The 26,547-nt window shown below is 34.5% G+C and overlaps 1 protein-coding gene across 1 annotated transcript; it reads right to left on the bottom strand.

Moving 5' to 3' along the window:
- Nucleotides 1-1,985: 1,985 nt before the first annotated feature.
- On the bottom strand, nt 1,986-25,299 carry ireb2 (iron-responsive element binding protein 2). Its single transcript, XM_059335592.1, has 22 exons — nt 25,216-25,299; nt 22,119-22,202; nt 21,304-21,469; nt 20,096-20,233; nt 18,473-18,703; nt 18,256-18,325; nt 17,034-17,217; nt 15,811-15,950; nt 14,212-14,383; nt 14,029-14,129; nt 12,582-12,698; nt 11,677-11,836; nt 11,211-11,346; nt 10,247-10,331; nt 10,007-10,163; nt 8,585-8,709; nt 7,741-7,845; nt 7,211-7,353; nt 5,640-5,787; nt 5,366-5,488; nt 3,364-3,549; nt 1,986-2,376 (listed from the first exon to the last, which is right to left on the bottom strand). Exons 1-22 carry the CDS (start codon nt 25,253-25,255, stop codon nt 2,266-2,268), a joined length of 2,922 nt encoding a protein of 973 aa, XP_059191575.1. The 5' UTR covers nt 25,256-25,299; the 3' UTR covers nt 1,986-2,265.
- Nucleotides 25,300-26,547: the final 1,248 nt, after the last annotated feature.

The following is a 26,547-nucleotide window of genomic DNA, read 5'->3' on the forward strand; positions in this document are numbered from 1 at the left end:
TCTTCTTCTCTTTTCCTTTTCTGAATACCAGCTTGTCTGGTTTTAGCTTCTATCAGCCACAGCTTGGCCTGTAATAGTTCCTTTTCTCCTTCTCACTAACAGCTTTTATTAGCTCTTCACATTCTTCTACATCTAATCTTCTTACAAAATCTCAAGAGACTATTTTATTTGGACAATAAAAATATTTTGAAAAAAAAAAAAGACTATTTTATTTGTGTCCAATTTTGGTCATTTTGTGTCTTTTTAACTCGTTTTGTGTCTCTGTAAGTCATTTTGTGTCTTTTTTTTAGTTATTTTGTGTATTTTTTTGGTGATTTTGTGTCTTTTTTTAGTCATTTTGTGTATTTTTTGGTGATTTTGTGTCTTTTTTGGGTCATTTTGTGTCCTTTTCTTTGTAATTTTGTGTCTTTTTTTTAGTCATTTTGTGTATTTTGGTGATTGTTTTTTTTTGTCATTTTGCGTATTTTTTAGTCTTTAGTGTCTTCTTTTAGACATTTTGGGTTTTTTTTAGCCAATTTGTGTCTTTTTTTGGTCCTTTTGTCTTTTTGTGTCCTTTTTTGGTCATTTTGTGTCTTTTTTTAGTCATTTTGACTTTTTTGTCACTTTTAAAATGTGATTTTGAATCTTTTTTCTACTTTCAAAACACTATCATTTGCTCTAAAAAAGTATTTTTGGATTTATCTTAAGACATTGTTTTATATATACATATATATATATATATATATATATATATATACATATATATATATATATATATACATATATATATATATATATACATATATATATATATACATATATATATACATATATACATATATACATATATATATATATATATATACATATACATATATATATATATATATATATATATATATATATATACATATATATATATATATATATATGTATATTTGTTTTTTTACTGGTGTTGGTTTTAACTTACTTACATTCCTGTTATCCTGAGATCCCAACTGGCCCTTTTATCTTTGTGCTACTGGAGTGTAAAGTTCCTCTTTTTTGCTGCACAAACTGATGATCAGGAGGCAACTGAAAAGGGGAATTTGATTAAATATTAACACAACTTTAATTTACAGCTGCATCTCAACGCATTAGAATATTATAGAAAGTTAATTTATGTCAGTATTTCACTTCAAAAAGTGGAAATAACACATTATATAGATCCATTACACACAGAATGAAACACAAATCTTACATTTAATGAAGACCTAAAATTCAGTGTCTCAAAAAAATTAGTATGTAAGTAAAATATTAGAGTATGTTTAATATGTAAATGTTGGCCTCTGAAAAGCATGTCCATCTTAGAATGACTATCTCAAAATAATGATTTTTTAAAATCTCATAATTATGACTATTTACCTTTTAATTTCAACTTATCTCATGACTTTTTTAAATTTCAAAATCTCAACTTTATCTCAAAATTATTTTTTATCTCATAATTTCAACTTTTTACCTCATAATTACAAGTTTTTTATCTTATGACTTTTTATCTCATTTCATTTTTTTTTATAAATCTCATAATTATGTTTTTATCTCATTATTTAAACTTTCTCATAATTTAAATTTTGTATCTCATAATTTAAATTTTTTTAAATCTCATTTCAACTTCTTATCTTTTTATCTCATTATTTCAATTTTTATCTCATAATTTCTATTTATCTCATAATTTTGGCTTTTCTCTCAAAATGTAAATTTTACAAAAGACCAATTTCAAAAAGTATGTTTAATATGAAATGTCCTCTAAAAGTGTCCATCTATATGACTCAATACTTGGTTGACTTGAACGACTGGAAATGGACTTTTATTTTGATATTCTAATGTATTGAGATGCTTCTGTACATACGAATGTTTGGCACCAATAATAAGAATTTTAAGCAACTGACATCATTTGTGCAAACTTGTACTCGGCTGAAGATAAAAGCTGCTGATTGGAGCTAAATAAAAACATTTCCATGCGGTGGTAGCGAGCACCATGTGAGCCTTTCTTGGCAGGATGGTTTTATTGATTTATTTCATTAAATGACAACAGAAGCAGACAGGATTTATTTCTTCACGTCCTCTCAGGAAACCATGTTGTGATGTCACCACTCGTCTTCCTGTGAGAAGAAAAAAACGCCGCTGCAGAAACGTCTCGCAGCTTCGCTTTGAAAACTGAAGTCCAGAGACGTTTGGCTGCAGCTGGAACAGATAAATCCGGTTTTATTTCGTCCATGCTGGAGACAAACTGCTGAAGGGAAACTTTCAGAGTAAAGTCCGAGCCACGTATCGTAGGAGACCGCCGTGTCGGAAGAAAATCACGTCCATGTCGCTGTCGAACAGAGCCGTGACCAGGAAGCTCCTCCCCTGGCTCGTCTGACAGACAAAACACATTTTATTTTATTTACGTGGATTTAACTTAAAGGAAATCTGCCCTTCAGTGGGCAAACTTCTTTATTATTATTATTATTATTTATTTTTTCACATTAATTATAATGTCCTGATACTAATAGGTGAATAAACATCAATATTACTATAAGTAAATTAATAAAATAATGCTGAAATGATTAATAATCCTGAACTTTAAATTATACAGATGCTAATAAAAAAAGTAATGCTGAATGCAAAAAATAGTAAATAAAATAAATTTAAAGTAAAAAATGTAAATTAAAAAAAAGAGTAAACATTTTGAATACATTTTTTTTTTAACTTAAAGGTGTCTTATGACAAACATAAATTATAGAAAAATATGAAGCTTTAATTTTGTTTTATTTTTTACATTAATGAACACATCAATATTACCGTAAGTAAATTATTAAAATAATGCTGGAAAAAATTATATGAATTAAATAATGGATGGATTAATGTAATAAAATGTCTTAACGAGGGATATGCCGTTTATTTTTTCATGAATTTTAACGGCTGAGATTAATAATCGTGACCTTTAAATTATACTGATACTGATAAAAAAAGTAATGCTGAATGCAAAAAAAAAGTAAATCAAAAAAATCAAAATGTGTCAAAAGACAAACATAAATTATAAAAAAATATGCAGCTTTAATTTTGTGAAATAATCTTAAAATATGGTCAAAAGCAGATAATTTCATCTTTCTTTTATTTTTTTGATTATCACTGTGCTAATAATTTAAGATTTCTTCCACAAAGAACAATTCACTTTCACCAGAATAATATAATTAATACATAATAATAATTAAGAAACATTAACGGGACATTCTTAGTCTACTAACATTTATATGATTTTGCTTCTGATTGATCTTAATAATAATAATAATAACAATAATAATAATAATAAGGATGATGATAATAATCAGTAATAGTAATAATAATAATAATAATAATCACCTTTACGGTGAGCTGCTGCCTGGGCGTCAGGCTGTCCGGCTGGATGACGGTGAACTTTTCCTTCCCGCTGAGCTGCAGCGAGTCGGCGCTGTCGCCGGGCAGAAACTGGAGCGGCATGATGCCCATCCCCACCAGCTGCTTCCTGTGAAGCTTCTCGAAGCTCTCTGCGATCACCGCCTGGACGCCCTGACCACCGCAACAACGGTTTAACAAGAGTTAAATATCATGTGTTAATCCCTGTTGTATGGCAGTTTACATTTTTAATTTAGAAATGATAGATATTCTACATTCTGAGCAAAAAAAAGAAACATGTCTGAAATGACTCATTTATAAAGGGGATAATAATACGAACTAGAACATTTCTAAAGAAAGTTTGAGTGTGCTTGAGTCTGGCCCGTGACTTTCACTTTTTGATTTGTTTTTGTTTCTTTCACCTTTGTTAATTCTGTATTTTATTGCTCTTTATGCGATGTTATGTGAAGCACTTTGGTGTGGCTCACTCTGTAAATGTGCTATAGAAATAAATTTGACTTTCACCCATACATTATTAATTTGCTTTGGTCGCTAAGCAACCAGGGCCAGTTGGCGGCCAACAATCATTTTTTCTCTCCCTCTGCACTCTAGCTATGATGTCATCCACTCTAGCCTCTCCATCAGGTAACATTGAGGGTATTTTTCGAAGTGTTTTTGCCAAATAATTTGAAAAACATTTGGCGAAACCCTTAGAAAAATCATAGCACACTTGTCATGTCTATTTTTTGGTCAATTTGTGTCTTTTTTGGTCATTATATGTCTTTTTTGGTAGTTTTATGTCTATTTTTTGGTCAATTTGTTTCTTTTTTGGTCATTTTACGTCTTTTTTGGTAGTTTTGTGTCTATTTTATGGTCAATTTGTGTCTTTTTTGGTCATTATACGTCTTTTTTGGTAGTTTTATGTCTATTTTTTGGTCAATTTGTTTCTTTTTTGGTCATTATACGTCTTTTTTGGTAGTTTTATGTCTATTTTTTGGTCAATTTGTTTCTTTTTTGGTCATTATACCTCTTTTTTGGTAGTTTTATGTCTATTTTTTGGTCAATTTGTCTTTTTTGGTCATTATACATCTTTTTTGGTAGTTTTATGTCTATTTTTTGGTCAACTTGTTTCTTTTTTGGTCATTATACGTCTTTTTTGGTAGTTTTGTGTCTATTTTTTGGTCAATTCGTGTCTTTTTTGGTCATTATACGTCTTTTTTGGTAGTTTTATGTCTATTTTTTGGTCAATTTGTTTCTTTTTTGGTCATTATACATCTTTTTTGGTAGTTTTGTGTCTATTTTTTGGTCAATTTGTGTCTTTTTTGGTCATTGCATGTCTTTTTTGGTAGTTTTGTGTCTATTTTTTGGTCAATTTGAATCTTTTTTGGTCATTGTATGTCTTTTTTGGTAGTTTTGTATCTATTTTTTGGTCAGTTTGTGTCTTTTTTGGTCATTATATGTCTTTTTTGGTAGTTTTGTGTCTATTTTTTGGTCAATTTGTGTCTTTTTTGGTCATTATACGTCTTTTTTGGTAGTTTTGTGTCTATTTTTTGGTCAATTTGTTTCTTTTTTGGTCATTATACGTCTTTTTTGGTAGTTAAATGTTTATCTTTTGGTCAATTTGAGTCTTTTTTGGTCATTATACGTCTTTTTTGGTAGTTTTATGTCTATTTTTTGGTCAATTTGTTTCTTTTTTGGTCATTATACCTCTTTTTTGGTAGTTTTGTGTCTATTTTTTGGTCAATTTGTGTCTTTTTTTGTCATTAAACGTCTTTTTTGGTAGTTTTGTGTCTATTTTTTGGTCAATTTGTGTCTTTTTTGGTCATTATACGTCTTTAGACCCTTAGAAAAGTCATAACGCACTTGTCATGGCCGAGCCGGTTGATTTGATACATTTTTAGCGTATGTGTATACTTCGATAAGTAACTGAAAGTGTAAAATATTGTAAGAAACTCAAAGAATGAATATGTTCTTTATGGTGTGTGTTTACCAGCAGGTAGGGCCCTTTGGCCACCCAGTCCCTGGAGTTTCCGGAGCCGTAGTCTTGTCCTGCCAGGATGATGAGCGGCGTCCCGTCTCTCTGGTAGCGCTCAGCCGCCTCGAACACATCCAGCTGATCAACAAACAGGAAGAGGACACGCTATTAGCACCAACCCTGTTTAATGTTTTAACTTGTACCTTTTTCTGTGCTCCCTTCTTGGTCATGTCTCTCTTGAAAGAGAGTTTTACCTGGTTAAAAATGAAGTATTTCTGTATAAACTCACCGTCTGGCCTGAAGGAATGTGCAGAGTCTTGGGGCCGGGTTTGCCGATGAATCGATTTTGGAGTTTGATGCTGGCGAACGTGCCTCTGGTCATCACGGCGTCGTTCCCTCTGCGGGCGCCGTACGAGTTAAACTCTCGCGGCGTCAGGCTGTAAACAGCAGCAAACACACACTGAGGTTCACACTGGGCTCCACATATTTCTCAATGAAGACTGTGACACATTATTATTGAGTTATTTTTCTGTTTTCTGTTGTACAGTTGCAAGAAAAAAGTGTGTGAACCCTTTGAAATGACAGTTTTCTACAGTCTTTTATCATAAAATGGGATCTGATCTTCATCTAAGTCCCAAGTACAGACAAACACAACGTGCTTAACCTAATACCACACAAATAATTATAATATGTTATGTTTTTATTGAATATATCCATGAAACATTCATAATACTGGTAGAAAAAGTAAGTATTAACTCTTTAGCTAATGGCTCCATTAAGAGCTAATTGGAGTCAGGAGGCAGCAAACTTGGAGTCGTTACAATGAAATGAGATTTGAGTGAGGTGTGACAAAAAACACTAGAGTTTGCTGAATACGAGAAGAATATGTTCATCAGTTAGAGGCTACATGGTAACCACAAAGACTTTAGGTATATTTGTCTATATATAGACAAATTGTCAACAAATTGAGACAATTTCGTACTGTGGCTACTCTCCCTAGAAGTCGGCGCCCAGACAATTTTTCCTCTCCCTCTCAACTCTAGCAATGATGTCATCCACTCTAGCCTCTTCATAAGGTGACATTTGGGGGATTTTTTGGCGTATTTTTGCCAAATAATTTGAAAATCGTTTGTCGAAACCCTTAGAAAAGTCATAGCACACTTGTCATGGCCGAGCCGGTCTTCTGCTTTACAAAGTCTAACTGCAGTAACTACATTTTTGGTCGAAATTGAGTTCTAACTAAAAATGAACTCCTTGATGTCTGTTTTATCTTGTGACAAAGTTTTAGATTTCAATTTTGCTTTAGTTCAGAGAAATAATGATATAAAACTTGCAGTAACTACAAAATCAAACTCTATACCAAAGCAGACCGCAGTAAGTTCATTTACCGCTTATAACAAAATCAGTTTTAAAACGTTTCTTCACTGAAAACAAAATATAAAAAGCTGAAAGAAGACAACTACATTGTAGCTACTGTACTCTATTTTGCATTACTATTAGAACCTTTTTTCTGCGATGCAAAACCAGAGTGCAGTAGCTACATTTTTGGATTCAAAGGTGAAACTAATGGTCATGATTTTTGAGCATATAAATAACATCATCAATACCTACCTATAACCCATTTGGCTGGCCAGTTAAAAAACTTTTAAAAATCTTTAAAGCAGTTTTTCTCAGTTTTACCCTTTGCTAGTTACTGCAGTTAGACTTTGTAGGGCAGAATACTTGGGACTTCAGATCAGATCAGATTTTATGACATATTAATGCAGAAAACTAGATAATTTCAAAGGGTTCGCTTACTTTTTCCTGCAACTTCTTACATAATCTGCTTGCTAATATTCTAGAGATGATTAAATGTCTGACCGTTTGCTCAGCAGGTACTTGGCGGCGGCGCTGACTCTGGCGATGCTGCCGGCGGGGGAGATGTGGTCCGTGGTCACTTTGTTCCCCAGGAACAGTAAGACGTGAGCGTTCTCGATGGACTGAGGAGGAGGAACCTCTTTACTCTGGAACACAAGAAGAGGCTCAAAGTCGGTTTGACCCATAAGAACCCAGACCCAGTAATCCTTAAAAGGAAAATTATGGGGGATCTACCACAGACCAAGTGGACCACGTAGAACACATTTATGATGTTTTCAGATTTGTTTTTAAGTAACAAAATAATAATAAATCAATAATAAATACATATAAATAACACTGCCTCATTGGACGGCTTCTCAACAAGCTACTGTAGCTGTAGAACACTGAAAAACACACTTATGTACTTGAGAAAACATACATGAACATTACTAGAACATTTAAAATGTTTGTGACACCGTGTCACCATAGGTTCTTATGGGTTAAAACTGTGAAAACCAGGAAACAGAGCGCTGCCGTTGCCGTGGGAGACGTACCAGCTTACTGAAGAAAGACGGAGAGCGGATATAGGTGGACTTGTGATCCCAGGGGAAAACCAGAGAATCTGGACACTCAATGCTGTTCCACAGAGAGTTCCCTTTCTGCAGAGGAAACAAACATTCATTTCAGGACAGAAAGCTGCGTAAAACCATGGGGAAAAAAATGATTAGACCCTTGTTTTCTTCAGTTTCTTGTTCATTTTAATGCCTGGTACAACTAAAGGTTCATTTGTTTGGACAAATATAATGATAACAACAAAAATAGCTCATAAGAGTTTAATTTAAGAGCTGATATCTAGACATTTAACATGGTTTTATTAATAATTATTTTGGTTATTTTAACCATCTGGAGTCCAGGAAAGCTCCGGTGCATTCAGCATTTTTTGTCTTTACTGTTTTTTGTCATTTCTTTGTGCGTTTTTGTATGTTTTTATCTGTTTATTGTGTGTTTTTTTGTAGTTTTTTTAAAAGGTTTTTGGTGTGTTTCTGTATTTCTGTTTTCTGTGTTTCTGCGTTTTTTGTAATTTTGTGTGTTTTTGTGTTGTTTGTGGGTTTTTTGTATTTCTTGTGTGTGTTTTTTTTGGTGTGTTTTTGTGTATCTTCTGTCTAAAGATGAAGATATTAAAGAGCTAATGTAAACAAACCCATTTGAATTATTTAATTCCTCATTTGATGAGAATCGATAATGGAATCAATATTACTAAACTCTTTACAGTTCCCATCTCTAGCCGAGGGTTTCAGCCTTCAGATGGTTTTTATTTCACGTCTCTCTGCTACAGAGGAAAGTTGACCTTCGACCTTCTGTACAGTTTCAGGTTGAGAGAAGCAGATATGTCGTTACCTCCATCCTCCCCCTGAGGTCGGTGAAGATGGAGGAGATGACGGTGTCCTCCTCGGTGTGTTGCACCTCCTCCCTGGACGGCCAGATGTCTCTCAGAAACACCTCCTTCCCCTCCGAGGTCTCACCTGCAGCAGCAACACTCAGCGTGACACCAGACATTTCTCTACAGCCTTCAGAAACTACAATACAGCTACTGTGTGAACTTTGCCCACATTTGTGGTTACTATAGCGCCCTCTGGTGGTCGTTTTTATGTTTATTTCAGTTAACAAAAATGTTTTTTCAATTCCAGCTATGGTTGTTTCGTTAGTTTTTGTTAACTATAATAACCTTGATTCAGACTCACTCCACGCCTTCAAAAGTCAAGACTCGACTCCTGCCGCCAAACCTGAACTCAGAGTTTATTATCCCTGTTTTGTTTTTTCTGCATTTTTTGTTTGTTTCAAATTTATGTTCAGCGACTTTGACTACCTTTAAAAAGCGCTATAAAAATCAAATGTATTATTATTATTATAATAACATTCACACCTGAGCCTCTTCTGAACACACCAAGGTTATTATAGTTAACAAAAACTAACGAAATAACGAAAACTAGAATTGAAAAAACATTTTCATTAACTGAAATAAAAATAAAAACGAGTTTCTAAAAAAACGATAACTAACTGAAACTGTATTTTGTGGTTATAAAACGAACTAAAATTATAGTAAAAATGTCCTTTGTTTTCGTCTTTGTCAACTTTTTCATACATCATCCAGTGTTTCTATTTCTCCACCGCTGAGTGTGTGTTTTCCTGCTTTGTGGGCTTCCAGGAGAAGCACGAGTAAAATAACCGTAATGACATGATGTTGGCTGTAAAGAGAAACTTCTCAGCTTTCAGAAAACATTGGAAGTTTACCGAAAGCGTAAAACTGTTTAGTTATTACGGTAAAAGTGATGCCGGTGCAAAACACACTTTGGATGTTGTACTTTCACTGTGTGCAAGTGAAAGTCTTCAATTCAACCATGAATCACATTTTTTTTGCAGAATACATATCAGGGCAACACTGCTAAATCCTTTTTGGTTGATATGAAATGTATTTATTTAGCTCCAACTAAATATCTGCTGGTTAGTGAACATGCAAGAACACATGGTGAATATGTTTACTGAGACTGGGATGTTACACTCCAACCTAAATTAAAAACACCTGGAACTGTAAGAGTTAATAACCTTATTGGGGCTGAGATGATAAACCAAAGGAAATAAAGGCAAAATGTATTATGACCTCTTTGAATCTTGCAACCAACACATAGCCCATTACAAAAAAACTAATAAAAACTAAACTTAAACTATCAAACTCTCTCTAAAAACTAATTAAAACTAACTAAAACTAAAACTAAAACTAATGAAAAATCCAAAACTCTTATAACCTTGGTTCCCACTCACCCAGAGGCTCTTTCTCGAAGTCGATCCCCACGGTTCCGGCCAGAGCGTACGCCACCACCAGCGGAGGAGACGCCAGGTAGTTCGCTCGCACGCAGTCACACAGACGACCTTCAAAGTGTCTGTTTCCTGACAGCACGCCGCACGCCACCAGCTCGCCCTGAAACACAGCAGCAGCAACGTGAGGGAAGAACGGCGTGGAACAGACGGACAGGAAGAGCTGAGCGTTAACGGAGGTTTTACCTGTTTGATTGCGTCTCTGACAGCGTCGGGTAGCGGAGCCGTGTTCCCCACACAGGTAGCACAGCCGTAACCAATCACCTCAAACCTGAAGAAACATTTCATACAAACACATCAGATTTAATGGTTGGACAACAACAAAGTGAACACAAACAGGAAACAGAAACAAGTAGTACAAGAACTCCTGATGTCTCACTACCACATCTGAGACAAAAACAATAATGTGAATTACTAAATTATATCAGTTCCTGTACTTTTAATAATCTATATTATTTATTGAGCTTGAGAAGACAAACCTTGACAACTTGGTTCAATTTTCACAAGGTTGATTTTATTTTACTTTTTCACCTTTTTGGCCTCTTCCTTAGTTTAATTCTTTTAACTTTGTTTTTTGAAATTATTTTGTAGGTCTTTAAGTTTATGAAGCCTGTGGACTTCGATTATTTGGACCTTGAAATGACTCAACAGAAAGAGTGTGTGTGTGTGTGTGTGTGTGTGTAGAGGTGTGAATCAGCGTATCGCCCCCATGATACGATTTTACCTCGATACTTGAGTCACGATACAATATTATTGTGATTTTAAGCATTTTGCTTGAATGAAATAAATGAAAAAAATAAATGGCATAAATTTGCCAGAATGAAACATAAAAATAGCCTAATTTTGCAGCGTTATTTCGACATGATATTCTGATGCACATGGTGCCAATAGGTTCCTTAGATTTTCTAGATTCATATGATACCAGTATCTCCAGTTTATTCATAAAAGCCCACCGGCCATTGTAACGCTAAATGTCGATAGTTGGCGGCCATGAATCAATATAATATTGCCACACAAAATATCACAATACTATGCTGTATCGATTTTTCCCCACACCTCTAGTGTGTGTGTGTGTGTGTGTGTGTGTGTGTGTGTGTGTGTGTGTGTGTGTGTGTGTGTGTGTGTGTGTGTGTGTGTGTGTGTGTCTCACCCCAGCTGGCTGAAGTACGGCAGGACTCCGCTGGTGTTCAGGTAGTGAGTGACCATCCCACTTCCAGGAGCTAGACTGGTCCGGATGTACGGCTTGACAACAAGCCCCGCCTCCACAGCCTTCTTGGCCAGCAGACCTGTCAATCAAAAAAAAAAAAAAGACGTTACTCTGACGGAAAAAGGTGAATAAAGTGGCACAAAACAGCCTTTTAACTTTGTCAATGACAGTAAAAATGAGAAAACATGGGCCATGAAAATTTTCTTACATATACTCTTTTTTTTTTTACATTTTGTGACGTAATAATTATTAAGTGGACCCAAATAAAAAGAGTAATAGTGGCTAATGAGGATGCAAGTAAACAAATGAAGTGCAGTGCTGACTCAAAGTTGAATTTAACTCTCTGGAGTCTCATAAAAACCATGTGGGAACACTGTTATATCATAGAGCTATGGTTACTCGGGGTTACCTGCCGTCAGCATCACAGACGGGTTGCAGTTGTTGGTGCAGCTGATGACGGCGGCGATGACCACGGAGCCGTGGACCAGCTGGTACTCCTGACCGCCGTGCAGGAAGGGAACACGCGCCTCCTGCTTCTCCTTCGACACGTGGAAACCTTTGAAGCCGACCTGCAGAGAAACCAGACATCATGAGATGATGATATGAGGTGTGATGAGGTGAGCAGCAACCTCCTGATTGGTCTGAGCAGGGAGGCAAACCAGGAAGTGCCTTAAGCTGCATTCTACCAAAGACTCCAGCAGGGGGCGCTGACGCATTTGGGTCCATTCATTTCAATACAAAATGAGAAAACTTCTCACTTGATTTATTCCCTCAGAAATGTTTTTCAGGACAACACTATGGTCTCAATCACTAGTAAAACATCTTCTTCAAGACAATCTGATGTTAATAGTGTAAATAATGGCCCCATTTAGAAGAAAATAGAAGATAAAGAATCGTATGATTTGGGGCGGGGCTACCTTTGATTGACAGGTCATTAACAAGGCGAGCCGTCATCAGGAGAGAAGCAGAACAATGCGTATCCACGGCAACGTGTCAATAAAGTTATATATAACGTTGTATAGACATAAAAAAAGAACGTTTAGCGGTTTGTAATTACTGGGAATTTTATGTCCTTTTTTGGTATTTTTAACATGTTTTTTGGTAACTTTGTGTCTTTTTCTTGGTCATATAATGTCCTTTTTGGTCATTTTACATTTTCTGTTGGTCTCATGTCTTTTTTTTGCTAATTCTCTGTCTTTTTTATGTCATTTTACACTTTTAAAAATATTTTCCTGGGTGTTCTGCTTGGGAAACGTCTTGGTAACTACGTCCATGATTTATCCAGTCTAAGTTGTGAGGACCGAAGAGAGTTACCTTCTCCTCCAGGCAGCGCTGGAAGTCCTGCTTCATGCTGCTGACCTCCACTCGGTCCTGAGGCCTCTTGGGTCCGCTGACATGAGGAACGATGGAGCTCAGGTTGATCTCTATCACCTGCACACAGATCATCTTTATTCTACCGCTGCACCACTGGCTCAATATTATATATAATATTATATATTATATCAGAATCATTATACCAGATCAAATATGGCTTTATAATATGCATTAGAAAAAAAGAGAAATGATCACACAAAATATTTAAAGAAAATGAAAAGCACAGAAGACAAATAAATACATGTTAAATAAATCCCGATTGGTTTACATTTCTTATTATTCTCCATAAATAATTATATATTATATAATCACTTTTCCTTATTTTGTATAAATAGTTTTTAATTTTATCTGTCACATAAAAATAGAAATGCATGAATTCAAAAAATGTAAATAATATAAATGTATATGTATGTATGTATGTATGTATGTATGTATGTATGTATATATATATATATATATATACATACATTTATACATAAATACATATATATAAATATATATTTATATGTAATTTATATATATTAAGAGTATTGTGTGTATATATACTGTATGGTGTGTGTGTGTGTGTGTGTATATATATATATATATATATATATATATATATATATATATATATATATATATAGTGTATATGTTACCTCAGAGTACTGTACATGTGTATTTATAGTGTATATATATATGTGTATTTTTACCTCAGAGTACTGTATATTTAGTGTATATGTGTATTTATAGTGTATATGTTACCTCAGAGTACTGTATATATATATTTATAGTGTGTATTTTTACCTCAGAGTACTGTATATATATATTTATAGTGTGTATTTTTTTACCTCAGAGTACTGTATATGTATATTTATAGTGTATTTTTACCTCTGAGTACTGTATATATATATTTATAGTGTATTTTTATCTCAGAGTACTGTATATATATATATTTATAGTGCATTTTTACCTCAGAGTACTGTATATGTGTATTTATAGTGTATTAATAGTGTATTTTTACCTCAGAGTACTGTATATATGTATTTATAGTGTATATTTTACCTCAGAGTACTGTATATGTGTATTTATAGTGTGTATATGTGTATTTATAGTGTATTTTTACCTCAGAGTACTATATATATGTATTTATAGTGTATTTATAGTGTGTATTTTTACCTCAGAGTACTGTATATGTGTATTTATAGTGTGTATATATGTGTATTTATAGTGTATTTTTACCTCAGAGTACTGTATATATGTATTTTTAGTGTATTTATAGTGTATTTTTACCTCAGAGTACTGTATATGTGTATTTATACTGTATTTATAGTGTATTTTTACCTCAGAGTACTGTATATGTGTATTTATAGTGTAGTTATAGTGTATTTATAGTGTGTATTTTTACCTCAGAGTACTGTGGATCTTCTGAAGAATCTTCATAGCTTCGGAACAGTTTCACAGCCTTCAGGTACGACTCCAACAATTCAAGTTTTTCCTGCGTAAAATCTGGAGGGAAAACCACAACAAGTCTGTAAACAAAGAACCAGAAGAAGAAGCAGGTGGTGCTGTACCTGACCTGTGGACTCACGTGTGTGTTTAAAGTGCTGTAGTGCGACGTGGTCGACGGGGAAGAAGCTGACGGTGGCGTTGTACTCGGGGCTCATGTTGGCGATGGTGGTTCTGTCTGGAGCCGACAGCTGAGAGACGCCGGATCCAAAAAACTCTACGAACCGTCCAGAGATCGCTGCCTGACGTAAGTGCTGCAAAATAAAACACACGTTAGAAAAATAGAGCGGAAACAGCTGATCCTGACACTCAGTGTATTCATAGAAAACATGCTTTGTTTTGTCCAAAATTCAACATTATAAAAAATTATTACATTTAGTCATTTAGCAGACGCTTTTATCCAAAGCGACTTACAGGAATAGTAAAGCAAACAATAGCTATTAGTCCATCATTATTATTAATAAAACTACTGAGTAGGTAAAAAGTAAAGCAGGCTGGAAAAATGTCTCAACAAGGATTTATCCCTCTGGGTCGGTTCAAATTTGATGCACACTTGTTCTGCTTAGCACATAAAATACACTTTTTAAAAGCAAGCTATAAAAAAATATATTCTACTTTTATTGTACTGATTTTTTGCCCCCTACATCTGGCCTAATTATTGATATCAAACACTAATTGATTTTTAAATATGATCCATTCCAAGGCCAAAGCCCAGATTGACATCAAGATTTAATAAAATATATTAAATCAATAATATAAGATATACACTACCGGTCAAAAGTTTTAGAACACCCCAATTTTTCCATTTTTTATTGAAATTCAAGCAGTTCAAGTCAAATGAACAGCTTGAAAGGGTCCAAAGGTAAGTGGTGAACTGCCAGAGGTAAATAAAAAAAGGTAAGCTTAACCAAAACTGAAAAATAATGTACATTTCAGAATTATACAAGTAGGCCTTTTTCAGGGAACAAGAAATGGGTTAACAACTTAACTCTATGGAGTCTTGGGCTATTTTGTCCATTTTTGAATTCTTTTCATGTCTTTGTAAGTCATTTTGTGTCTTTTTTTGTCATTTTGTGTCTTTTTTTGTCATTTTGTGTCTTTTTTTAGTCCTTTAGTCCAACATAAAATGTGATTTTGAATCTTTTTTTTACTTTCAAAACACTATCATGCTCAATAAAGAATTTTAAATGTTACAAATGTGCATTAATTTCAGAGTACACTGAGACATTAAACTGCATCATTTTCAATTAAATTCTGGAAAAGTTGGTGTGTTCTAAAACTTTTGACCAGTAGTGGATATAATATTAGACAGGCAGTTGGATGACCACCATGAACTGTACATATTATATTTTTTTTATGTTTCATTGTGTTTAAACTGTCTTGTTCCCCAATCTTATTTCTTTGTTTTTATCTTCTGTAAAGCACTTTGTGATTTTATCTGTGAAAAGTAAATAAACTTTACTTACTTACTTAAAAAATAGCATTTTGAATGTGTTTCAACGGCTCAAACTGAAGAGTAACTATTGTTTGTCCACAGTGTATTTTAGCCTTTTAGTTCCATTGTTCCCCTGTTTGAAATCCTCATATTCTACACTTGTTTTATGTAGCGAGTGACGAAGCGTTTCTAAACACCTCCGTCCTCCTCTGGTGACTGTGTGTAAGGAGTTGAAGTGGTGGTAACCTTGGTGATGCCGAGGACGATGTCTATGGAGGTGGTCAGAGGGTTGATGGTTCCCAGCAGCTTACAGCCCACAACCTGAGGCAGCGCCAGAGACACCGGCTGGCCCAGCATCACCGCCTCAGACTCTATGCCTCCTACACCTGCAGGAGCACACACACACACACACACACACACACACACACACACACACATTATTATTATTATTATTAATGGGAGAAGAAGGCAAAGCAGGTTTATCTGTATAGGAACTTTCAACAACAGGGCGATTCAAAGTGCTTTACACAATTAAACATTAAAAGAGTCTAAAAGAGAAGTATGTAGAATTACATTCAAATATAAAAAAATAAGATTAAAAGCGATCAGATAAAATATTTAGGAAAAAATATTTAAGTATTCAAATATAACATTTTAAAATTGAAAGCAAGCTGATAAAAGTTACAGAGCCCCAAAAAGACTAATATTTACCAAAATAAAAGACATAAAATTACCAAAAGACAGTTACCCAAAATGTACACAAAATTACCAAAAAAGAGACAAAATTACAAAAAATGATTCAAAAATACCCCAAAAGACATAAATTTACCAAAGTAAAAGACACAAAATGACAAAAACACAAAATTAGCAAAATAGACAAAAATACCAAATAAAGACATACAATTATATATTATAATATACTATTATTTTCATCTTTTTTATCTAGCTTCATTACTTTTTATTATTATTATTTACTTTTGTTTTTATTTTTATCTTACCTAACTTTTTTATTTTATCTAATTAATTTTATTTATTTATTTATTTAAATTCTAAATTAATTAAAAGACATAAAATTAACAAAATAAAAGACACAAAATGACAAAAAAAGACACAAAATTAGCAAAACAGACAAAAATACCAAATAAAGAAGAATGAATTATACTATAATATTATTTTCATCTTTTTATTATTATTATTATTATTATTATTAACTTTTCATCCTAAAAATAATATAATTATTATTATAATAATAATAATTCTTACCCAACTTTATCTTTATTTATTTTATTATTAAAAATATTAATATATTAATTTTAATTCTAAATTAATTCATGTGTTTTTTATGTTTTATTATTATTATTATTTCCCCCCTTTTTTTATGTGAAGCGCTTACATACATGTTATCTGACTTTCTTTTCTTCTGTTGTTTTGTTTATGTTATGGTGTGTATAAAGTAAACAGATGTTTACCCCAGCCGAGGATGCCCAGGCCGTTGATCATGGTGGTGTGTGAGTCGGTCCCCACGACGCTGTCGGGGAACACGAAGCCGTCGCTGAGCTGCACCACGCGGGACAAATACTCCAGGTTCACCTGGTGGACCGCGCCCACGTCAGGAGGAACCACGTTCACGTTCTGGAACGCTTTGGAGCACCACTGAGACGAGAAACACACAATAAACAACAACAAACAATAAACTGTCACATGACACCAGAAAACATGATGCACTTGTTTTGGTCTTGTCCCTGTCTGAAAGTTTACTGGACAGTTAGTTTTAAACATCTGGCAGAAGCTAAATATGAAGTTGACACCTTGTGCAGAATCCATCTTTGGAGTTTTATTAGAGCCTCAAACAATCAGGAAGAAGTTTAAGGAAAGTATCGCCTTTGCATCTTTATGAGCACGTAGAAGAATTTTGTTTGAAAAGGAAGTCGCCATTTGTCCCCAAAGTTTCTCTTTGGCTTAAGGACCTCATTCTGTATTTAGACCTGGAGGAAATTAAATATAATCTGAGGGGAACACCTGAAAAATTTGTTTCTGTTTGGGGCTGTCTGATTAGTTACATCATCATTACTGTAATAAAGTCTTTTTTGTTGATTTTGTGTCTTTTTATTGGTCATTATCCATCTTTTTTGGGTCATTAATGTCTTTTTTGGTCATTTTATGTCTTTTTTTGGTAATTTTGTGTCTTTTTTTGGTCATTATACATCTTTTTTTGTCATTTAACATCTTTTTTTGGTCATTTTACGTCTTTTTTTGGTCATTTTGTGTCTTTTTATTGGTCATTATACATCTTTTTTTGGTCATTATACGTCTTTTTTTGGTCATTTTTATGTCTTTTTTTGGTAATTTTGTGTCTTTTTAATGGTCATTAAACATCTTTTTTGGTCATTTTACGTCTTTTTTTGGTCATACTATATCTTTTTTTGGTCATTTTTATGTCTTTTTTTGGTCATTTTATGTCTTTTTTTGGTCATTATACGTCTTTTTACATCTTTTTTTGGTCATTCTATTTTTTTTTTTGGGTCATTTTATGTGTTTTTATTGGTCAATATACGTTTTTTTTGGTCATTTTACGTCTCTTTTGGTCATTTAACATCTTTTTTTTGTCATTTTGTCACTTTTTTGTCTTATCTAGACATTTTCCATGGTTTTATTCATAATGATTGTGGTTATTATTGCTCTCTGCTGTACCTTGAAGAACTGAAGTCTCTCTTTGTTTCTGATGAGTTCCATTTCCTGATTCTTCACCGCCGTTTCCATTCTGCAGAAACGAGAACAAACAAAGAAGATGATGAAACAGAAACTCATTTGACCTGTTTTAAAAGAGTTTGGAGACACTTCTTCCACTTCACTTCACTTCACTTCACTTCAACTCATAATCTACGAGTGTTTCAGGTGTTGGACTCACTCGGAGACGGGCTTCAGGTGGAACGGGCAGAGGAGCGGCGTGTTCTCGATCTGCTGCGGCGAGGCGCCGGGTCGGCCCGGCGAGGCCGGAGGGTCGCTGCAGGACGCTTTACTGCAGGAGCCGCGCTGACCGCCACAGTGGGAGCCTCGCCGCGAGGAGGAGGCGGCGGGGCGGGACGGAGCGTCTCCTCCTCCTCCTCCTCCTCCGGGGTTAGGAGCGTTCTGTATGGCACTGATAGATTATTACATATGTTAGATTACAGAAGATAATAGATAATAATAAAGATCCTCTGAACCCCACCAAGCTGTTTCAGGTTTTGGATCTTTTTTACATTCTCCTCTCTGTGTCTTTGTGTTTCATTCATATTTAAACCAAATAAGTCATAATAAGTCATTTTCGTATTCATCATTTAGTAATTATCGTGACAGGCCAATAAAAGGCAATATTTTAATTTCAAATTTGAGAAAAATGCGGTCAGCATTTTATAGAATGAAACAAAAAAACTTTCCTTTTACTCAATTTCATACATATAAATAATAAAAACCAGCAAACTGATCATTTTGCAGTGGTTTCTTAATTTTTTTTCAGAGCTATATATACCCAGTCATGGAAAAAAATATTAGACCACCGTTGTTTTCTTCAATTTCTTGTTCATTTTAATGTCTGGTACAACTAAAGGGTTCATTTGTTTGGACAAATATAATGATAATGACTCCAGGGTTTGAATAAGATAATAATAAAGATCCTCTAATTAAAAGTCTAATATGTGCCCACTTCACCCTCTGAACCCCAACAAGCTGTTTCAGGAAGTTTTTGGATCTTTTTACATTCTCCTCTCTGTGTCTTTGTATTTCACTGAGATATATAAAATCTTTATAAACATATAAGTCCTGCAGCTCTATCATTAAACTCAAACATCTCTTTGTGCAGAATAATACAGAAAAACTTTGAATTTCTCTGATTCATTATTTTTTAAAATGGGAATCAAATAGAATTTATTTATAAACACTTTTCACAAAAGTAGTGAAAAAACAACAGTTTTCTCCACATTTTGTACAGAATGAAGTATTGTCATGTTTCCAGCCTCTCCTGTCCTCTCCTCTCTGCTCTGTGTAAACAGCCTCTCCTGTCCTCTCCTCTCTGCTCTGTGTAAACAGCCTCTCCTGTCCTCTCCTCTCAGCTCTGTGTAAACAGCCTCTCCTGTCCTCTCCTCTCTGCTCTGTGTAAACAGCCTCTCCTGTCCTCTCCTCTCTGCTCTGTGTAAACAGCCTCTCCTGTCCTCTCCTCTCAGCTCTGTGTAAACAGCCTCTCCTGTCCTCTCCTCTCAGCTCTGTGTAATGTTTTTAACAGGATCTAGTTTATTTTAAATGACATATGTAGAATAAACAGATTGTGACACAAATATCAACATTTAAAACTAGTTTTGGTCACTTTTTATAACTGATGATGAGTTCAAAGACTGTCGGAAAGTTCAAACTGACAACAATAGTTTCTTTCTATGACACATGGTGGATTTTTGGCTATTTCTTTTTTTAAAAACATACTTTTCGAACCTGCTGGCAGGTTGACGGGGTTCAGGGTGAACTTTATATAAAAAGGTTGAAAATCTAAACACCAACACACCATTTGCTGTAATCGATCTGTAGCGAGTGGTCTACGATGAGGTCTGTGGGGCATTTAGGGTTGACCAGGCCGGGGTCCACGCCGTGTTTGGCCACGGCGTCCCTCATGGCGGCCAGGTCCACCATGGCAGGAATACCACTGTCAAAGAAAACCAGCACACTTATGCTACCTATACATCAGAACACTTTGAAAAGATTCGGAAAAGACTCCTGGAAAACTCTGGTGTCCCACCTGCTCACATCTAAAGACATTTAGTGTTTAGAGTTTCTAGTCTCACACTGAGATTTTAGACAGACTGTCAATCTAGCAGGGAAACTATTTTCAAGACTACAACTAGATTCTTTTCGCAGTTTTTTCCATCATGCTCTTAGTAAAAACTGACTAAATGGAGGAAAAGCAGCTTTTGGCTCCAGCTGCTCTAGTGTGTGACTCAGTGGTTTGTGTTGTAAACAACAACAACAACAAAAAGAGAAGAAGACGCCACAAAATGCCACTCACAAAGCTGACAAAGGGTTTCTGTTTCTATCACATGAAAAGTTGACTATTTTACAGTAAAAATAGATATAAGGAAGAATAAAGTAAAGGAAAGAAACGGTTAGAAATGTATTCATGATTTACATTTATGTCCTATTTAACTATAATTTATTTAATTGAATAATTATATTTATCAGCTCTATCAACTTTAATTTAGTTAATCACACATTAATCATTAATTATTTATGAATTATTTATGTCTACATTTATTGATATATTTTAACTGGGTCTCCTTACTGTTCTCTTTACTAAGAAACATCTAAATATATGACATCACTAGATTTTTTATTGAGGCATTATTGTGATGTTCCTTTTTCCTGTGGAAGTGGTTTTACTGGCCGGTCTGGAACCAGTCAGGAACCAGTCTGAACCGGGGACCTTTCCCCCGCTCATCTATTGGTTGGTGATTGTGTTACGTCACTGCTCCAAACCCAAGACGAGGAAAAGACTGGTATGAAACAGAACAGATTACTACCTTAAACTAACGATGGAGATGACTGGAGCACTGTGACTCCAGTAAAACTCCTAGATTTACTAAAGACTTTCACTTTTTAGTCTGGGACTGGGGACATCTTTTGGAGGAAGCCCAGCATTATCCAGGGTTTTACAGTAATATTCTACTTGTATGATAACAAGATGAAGATGAAAGAGGAGGATGACTGTGGTGAACTCACGTGAAGTCCTGCAGGAGGACTCTAGCGGGGGAGAAGGGGACCTCGGTCTGGTCCTGCTGCTGCTGCCAGTCCAGGATGTTCTTCACGTCTTCTTCTGTGGTGTAAAAGCCATCGCAGTGACGGATGGCCGCCTCCAGTAAGACACGGATGGACAGAGGCAGCTTGTCTGCACACAGAGACACAAAACACAAAACATCATGCAGGTTTATTTACCACAGTTCACAACGTTCACCACCGTTTTCTGTCCTTCAACTTCAGAACTCAGAGGGACAAATTACTTCAGCATTTCACCTTCATCCACTCAGAACAATATCATCGTTTTTAAAGTTCCTTCACACTGCTGTTTGAGACAAGTGTCAAGTGTCTCTGGACACGGACATGTGTCTCTAGAGAGGGACACGTGTCTCTTCAGACAGAAAATGTGTCTCTAAAGACGGAAGGTGTCTTTAGAGGGACATGTGTCTCTAAAGATGGACATGTGTCTCTAAAGACAGAAAATTAGACTAGATTAGATTTGACTTTATTAATCCCACAGCGGGGACATTTCTTTGTTACAGCAGACCACAAAATTTTCACACAAAATTATTTCCCTTTAAGATAAAGATAAAAAATAAACAATCTAAGAAAATGACAGTTAACAATATACAACTTAAAATTAAATTAAGTGAAAAATGTGCAGAGTGCAAATTATATTTTAAAAAAATGTGCAGAAAAGAAAGAAAGAAAATTCCAACACGTCAAAGTGCGTCTCTAAAGATGGAAAATGTGTCTCTAAAGATGGACACGTGTCTTTTATTCAGAGGTCCTGAACTCACCGTATCTGGGATCGTTGAGTTTCTGTGGACTGAAGAACTTGATGCCGTCCGTCAGCGTGTCGATGAGACGGCTGTACGGGTGTTCTGGGACAAAACAAAGACTCGATCAGGTCCAAGTCAAGATCAATCAGGTCCAAGTGTGTAAAGTTTGCTGTAATTTCTGGTCGTTACTAGTTTTGATCATTCCTGCTGTAAAAAGTTTCAGGGTTTTTAAACTGAACTAATTTTAGTGAAAGTCGATTTTCTCAAACTTCAGCTAACAGAGTTTTTGTTTTCCTCTAGAAAATGACTTTGTTTTTCATTATTATGCTATAATATTATTATTGCTTCGTTTTGCTGTGTGATTGTTAACTGTAGATCACGCTGCTCTAACAAGCTCTTGGGTTTGTTTTATTTTAGAGACTTTATTTTGGACTGAAAACACTGATTAGCAAAGCAGATAATTCCATATGACACTGAAATATTAATGTTAATGTTAATAATTAAAAGTTTTTAAAATGTGTTTTGTGTAAATTGTTTTGTTATATTAATAGACAGATTAATGGATAAAAACAATGGTTAGGTGTTTATGGACGGAGTCTCACCACGTCTGCTGAAACGTTCAAATTCTAATATATATAATATAATATAATATAATATAATATAATATAATATAAAGCAAACCTTGGTGATGATTATGAAACTGCACAGAACACACTACATTTGAATTAAGTAAAATATCATATATGTATATATTGTATTTCTGCGTTTTAAAGCATGCACTGTATTTATTGAATAAATATAAAAAGGAAGAAAGTCCTTAAAAATAATAATGCGACCCTGTGGTGCATCATACAGAGGAGAAACATCTCACAGAACCGGTTCGTCTTCACTCACAAATCTGATAAGAAACCAGGGTGAACTTTGTTTATCTTCCTCTGAACACGTTCACTAGAGCAGGATCCTGCTGCCACACACACACACTCAACTCAATTATGACATTCAGCTGGATTTTACTAAACAGGAACAAACCAGTTTAGACACAAAGCTTTTATCATGACAAAAAGGGTTGAACAGATCAAATATAATAAGGTCATGTATCATACGATATGTCGCCTGAATGCCAGAATAATCAGCAGGTTTTCCCTCCATAATGACAGAAACAAACAAATTTGTTTATGATTTAATCCCATCAAATGTTTATGTTCATCGTGTTAATAATGCTGCTCTAATATTTGTCTGTTTGTTTATTCACATGTTTATAATGCTGCTCTATTATTTGTTTGTTTGTCTATTTATATGTTTATAATGTTGCTCTAATATTTGTCTATTTGTCTCTTCACATGTTTACATTTCTGCTGTAATATTTGTCTGTTTATCTCTTTACATGTTTATATTTCTGCTGTAATATTTGTCTGTTTGTTTATTCACATGTTTATAATGCTGCTCTAATATTTGTCTGTTTGTTTATTAACATGTTTATAATGCTGCTCTAATATTTGTCTGTTTGTCTCTTTACATGTTTATATTTCTGCTCTAATATTTGTTTGTTTGTCTCTTTACATGTTTATATTTCTGCTCTAATATTTGTCTGTTTGTCTCTTTACATGTTTATATTTCTGCTCCAATATTTGTCTGTTTGTCTCTTCACATGTTTATAATGTTGCTCTAATATTTGTCTCTTTACATGTTTATATTTCTGCTCTAATATTTGTCTGTTTGTCTCTTTATATGTTTATATTTCTGTCCTAATATTTGTCTGTTTGTTTATTCACATGTTTATATTTCTGCTCTAATATTTGTCTGTTTGTTTATTTATTCACATGTTTATAATGCTGCTCTAATATTTGTCTGTTTGTTTGTTTATTTATTCACATTTTTATAATGCTGCTCTAATATTTGTCTGTTTGTTTATTTATTCACATGTTTATAATGCTGCTCTAATATTTGTCTGTTTGTCTCTTTACATGTTTATATTTCTGCTCTAATATTTGTTTCTTCACGTTTATAATGCTGCTCTATTATTTGTTTGTTTGTCTCTTTACATGTTTATAATGTTGCTCTAATATTTGTCTGTTTGTCTCTTTACATGTTTATAATGTTGCTCTAATATTTGTCTGTTTGTTTATTCCCCTGTTTATATTTCTGCTCTAATATTTGTCTGTTTGTTTATTCACATGTTTAAAAATGTTGCTCTAATATTTGTCTGTTTATCTCTTCACGTGTTTATATTTCTGTCCTAATATTTGTCTATTTGTCTCTTCACATGTTTATATTTCTGCTCTAATATTTGTCTGTTTGTTTATTCACATGTTTATATTTCTGTTCTAATATTTGTCTGTTTATTTACATGTTTACATTTCTGCTCTAATATTTGTCTGTTTGTTTATTCACATGTTTATATTTCTGTTCTAATATTTGTCTGTTTATTTACATGTTTACATTTCTGCTCTAATATTTGTCTGTTTGTTTATTCACATGTTTACATTTCTGCTCTAATATTTGTCTGTTTGTTTATTCACACGTTTATATTGCTGCTCTAATATTTGTCTGTTTATTTATTTATTCACATGTTTATATTTCTGCTCTAATATTTGTCTGTTTGTCTCTTCACATGTTTATAATGCTGCTCTAATATTTGTTTGTGTATTTATTAACATGTGTATAATGCTGCTGCAGTGAACTAAAGCTAATAAAGTGTATCTGGCAGCCTCCCATCCTCCCTCCAGGCTGGAGGAGAAGCTAGCTGTTATCATCAAACCCTCTCTAGTCGTCACTTATCGAGCTCCAGACTGAACATGTAGCCCAGATAAGACAGCAGCTCTCAGACAGTCAGAGCCCGGGTATCAGTCACAGTCTGTCGGCTTGTTAAAGTGTCTCTGAGCGGGTAAATAACAGTCAGAAGGAGGTTTTAAAGCCCCGGAGAAAGAGAAGCTAACAGCTAAGCTAGCTCCGGCTAGCTGCTGTTAGCTTCTCTTCCCCCGGCTTCCTCTCTTTATTTAACCCTATTTGAGAGCCGTTTTCGGGGCAGGCCGTGTCTCAGACTCGGCCCCGGTGTTTATGGAGCAGCTCGGGGCCGGTCCGGGCTCTCTGAGGGCGGGTAGAAGAGGCTTCTTACCTTGGTCCGGAGCGGTGAGCGCCATGATGACTGACCGCATCAACACGACGTTATTATCACTCACTGCAGGTCACAGCTAGACCCGCCCCCGCCGCGCTGCGATTGGTCAGCGCGGTGCCTTACGTGCTGCGTCACACAGAAACGTGTCGCCTCATTGGCTCTTCTTGTCCCCTTTGGGAGGAACCAGTCAAACTTATTTACAGTCTGTAAAACATGTAAACTAGAGGTCAACAACCTTTACTCACTAAAGGGACATTTTTGGCCAAAAAAAGAGGAAAATGTTTGTATTTGTGTATACACACACACACACACACACACACACACACACACGCGCGCGCGCACACACACACACACACACATATATATATATATACGTATATATATATATATATATATATATACATATATATATATATATATATGAAATGCACATATTTGCTGTATATTATCCCTATCTTCTTCAGAGAAATGATCTGTAAAATATCATAATATTTGATATTAGGTTTTTCTTTTATGATTTTTTTTCACACACACACACACACACACACACACACACACATATATATATATATATATACATATATATATATATTTGTGTGTATATATATATATATATGAAATGCATATATTTGCTGTATATTATCCCTATCTTCTTCAGAGAAATTATCTGTAAAAATCATAATATTTGACATTAGGTTTTTCTTTTATGATTTTTTTTTTCTTCACAGTGTAGCATGTGTGTGCACAAAACATTTCATACCACGGATATGCAATTCAAATAAATACATAACAAATCTATTAAATTAGATAATGACAGGTTAAAATAAATAATTAAATACATTAAGGTGCATGAACAGTCAATAAACATATGGTATTTGTACTTTTGACTTCAAGGAAAAAGGGCTTGAATATTACTTTTCCTTCTTTCTTGTCTTTCGTGACTGGAGCAGCTAGTACCTCACACGAAGCTCATGTATTTGCAGAATTAAATAATTAATTCAATAATGTGTATGCCGAAAAATTAATAACTGCACCAGTTATGCAAATTTTGTGTGTATAAAAAAAGAAGAAAAAAAAAGAGCCGTGCAGTTTGTGCAGGAATGTGCAAAAGTCAACACTATAAAATATAAAGAATGCGTGCAATGTTCAAAGATAATAATCGACAAAGATGTGCATGCATGTGACAGATGTGGAGACTTTTTTATGAATTTATTCATGGGAGGAAAAAGAAGAAGATGGAAAAAAAGAGAAAGAGACGAAGATAAATATATGTACACATAGCATAAATAAAGCGAGAAAGCTTCCTTATATTACCTGAGACCCATGTGCATA

The sequence above is a fragment of the Centropristis striata genome, chromosome 6, assembly GCF_030273125.1.
Source record: "Centropristis striata isolate RG_2023a ecotype Rhode Island chromosome 6, C.striata_1.0, whole genome shotgun sequence".
NCBI classification, from domain to species: domain Eukaryota; kingdom Metazoa; phylum Chordata; class Actinopteri; order Perciformes; family Serranidae; genus Centropristis; species Centropristis striata.

Excerpts from the sequence above, each read along its gene's own strand:
- ireb2 (XM_059335592.1), bottom strand. The coding sequence starts at position 25,255 with ATGCGGTCAGTCATCATGGCGCTCACCGCTCCGGACCAAG. Across the intron at positions 10,332-11,210 it reads CCGTACTTCAGCCAGCTGGG|GTTTGAGGTGATTGGTTACG; the intron begins GTGAGACACACA and ends ATGTTTCTTCAG. Across the intron at positions 3,550-5,365 it reads CCAAAGGGCCCTACCTGCTG|GGCGTCCAGGCGGTGATCGC; the intron begins GTAAACACACAC and ends TGCGGTGGTCAG.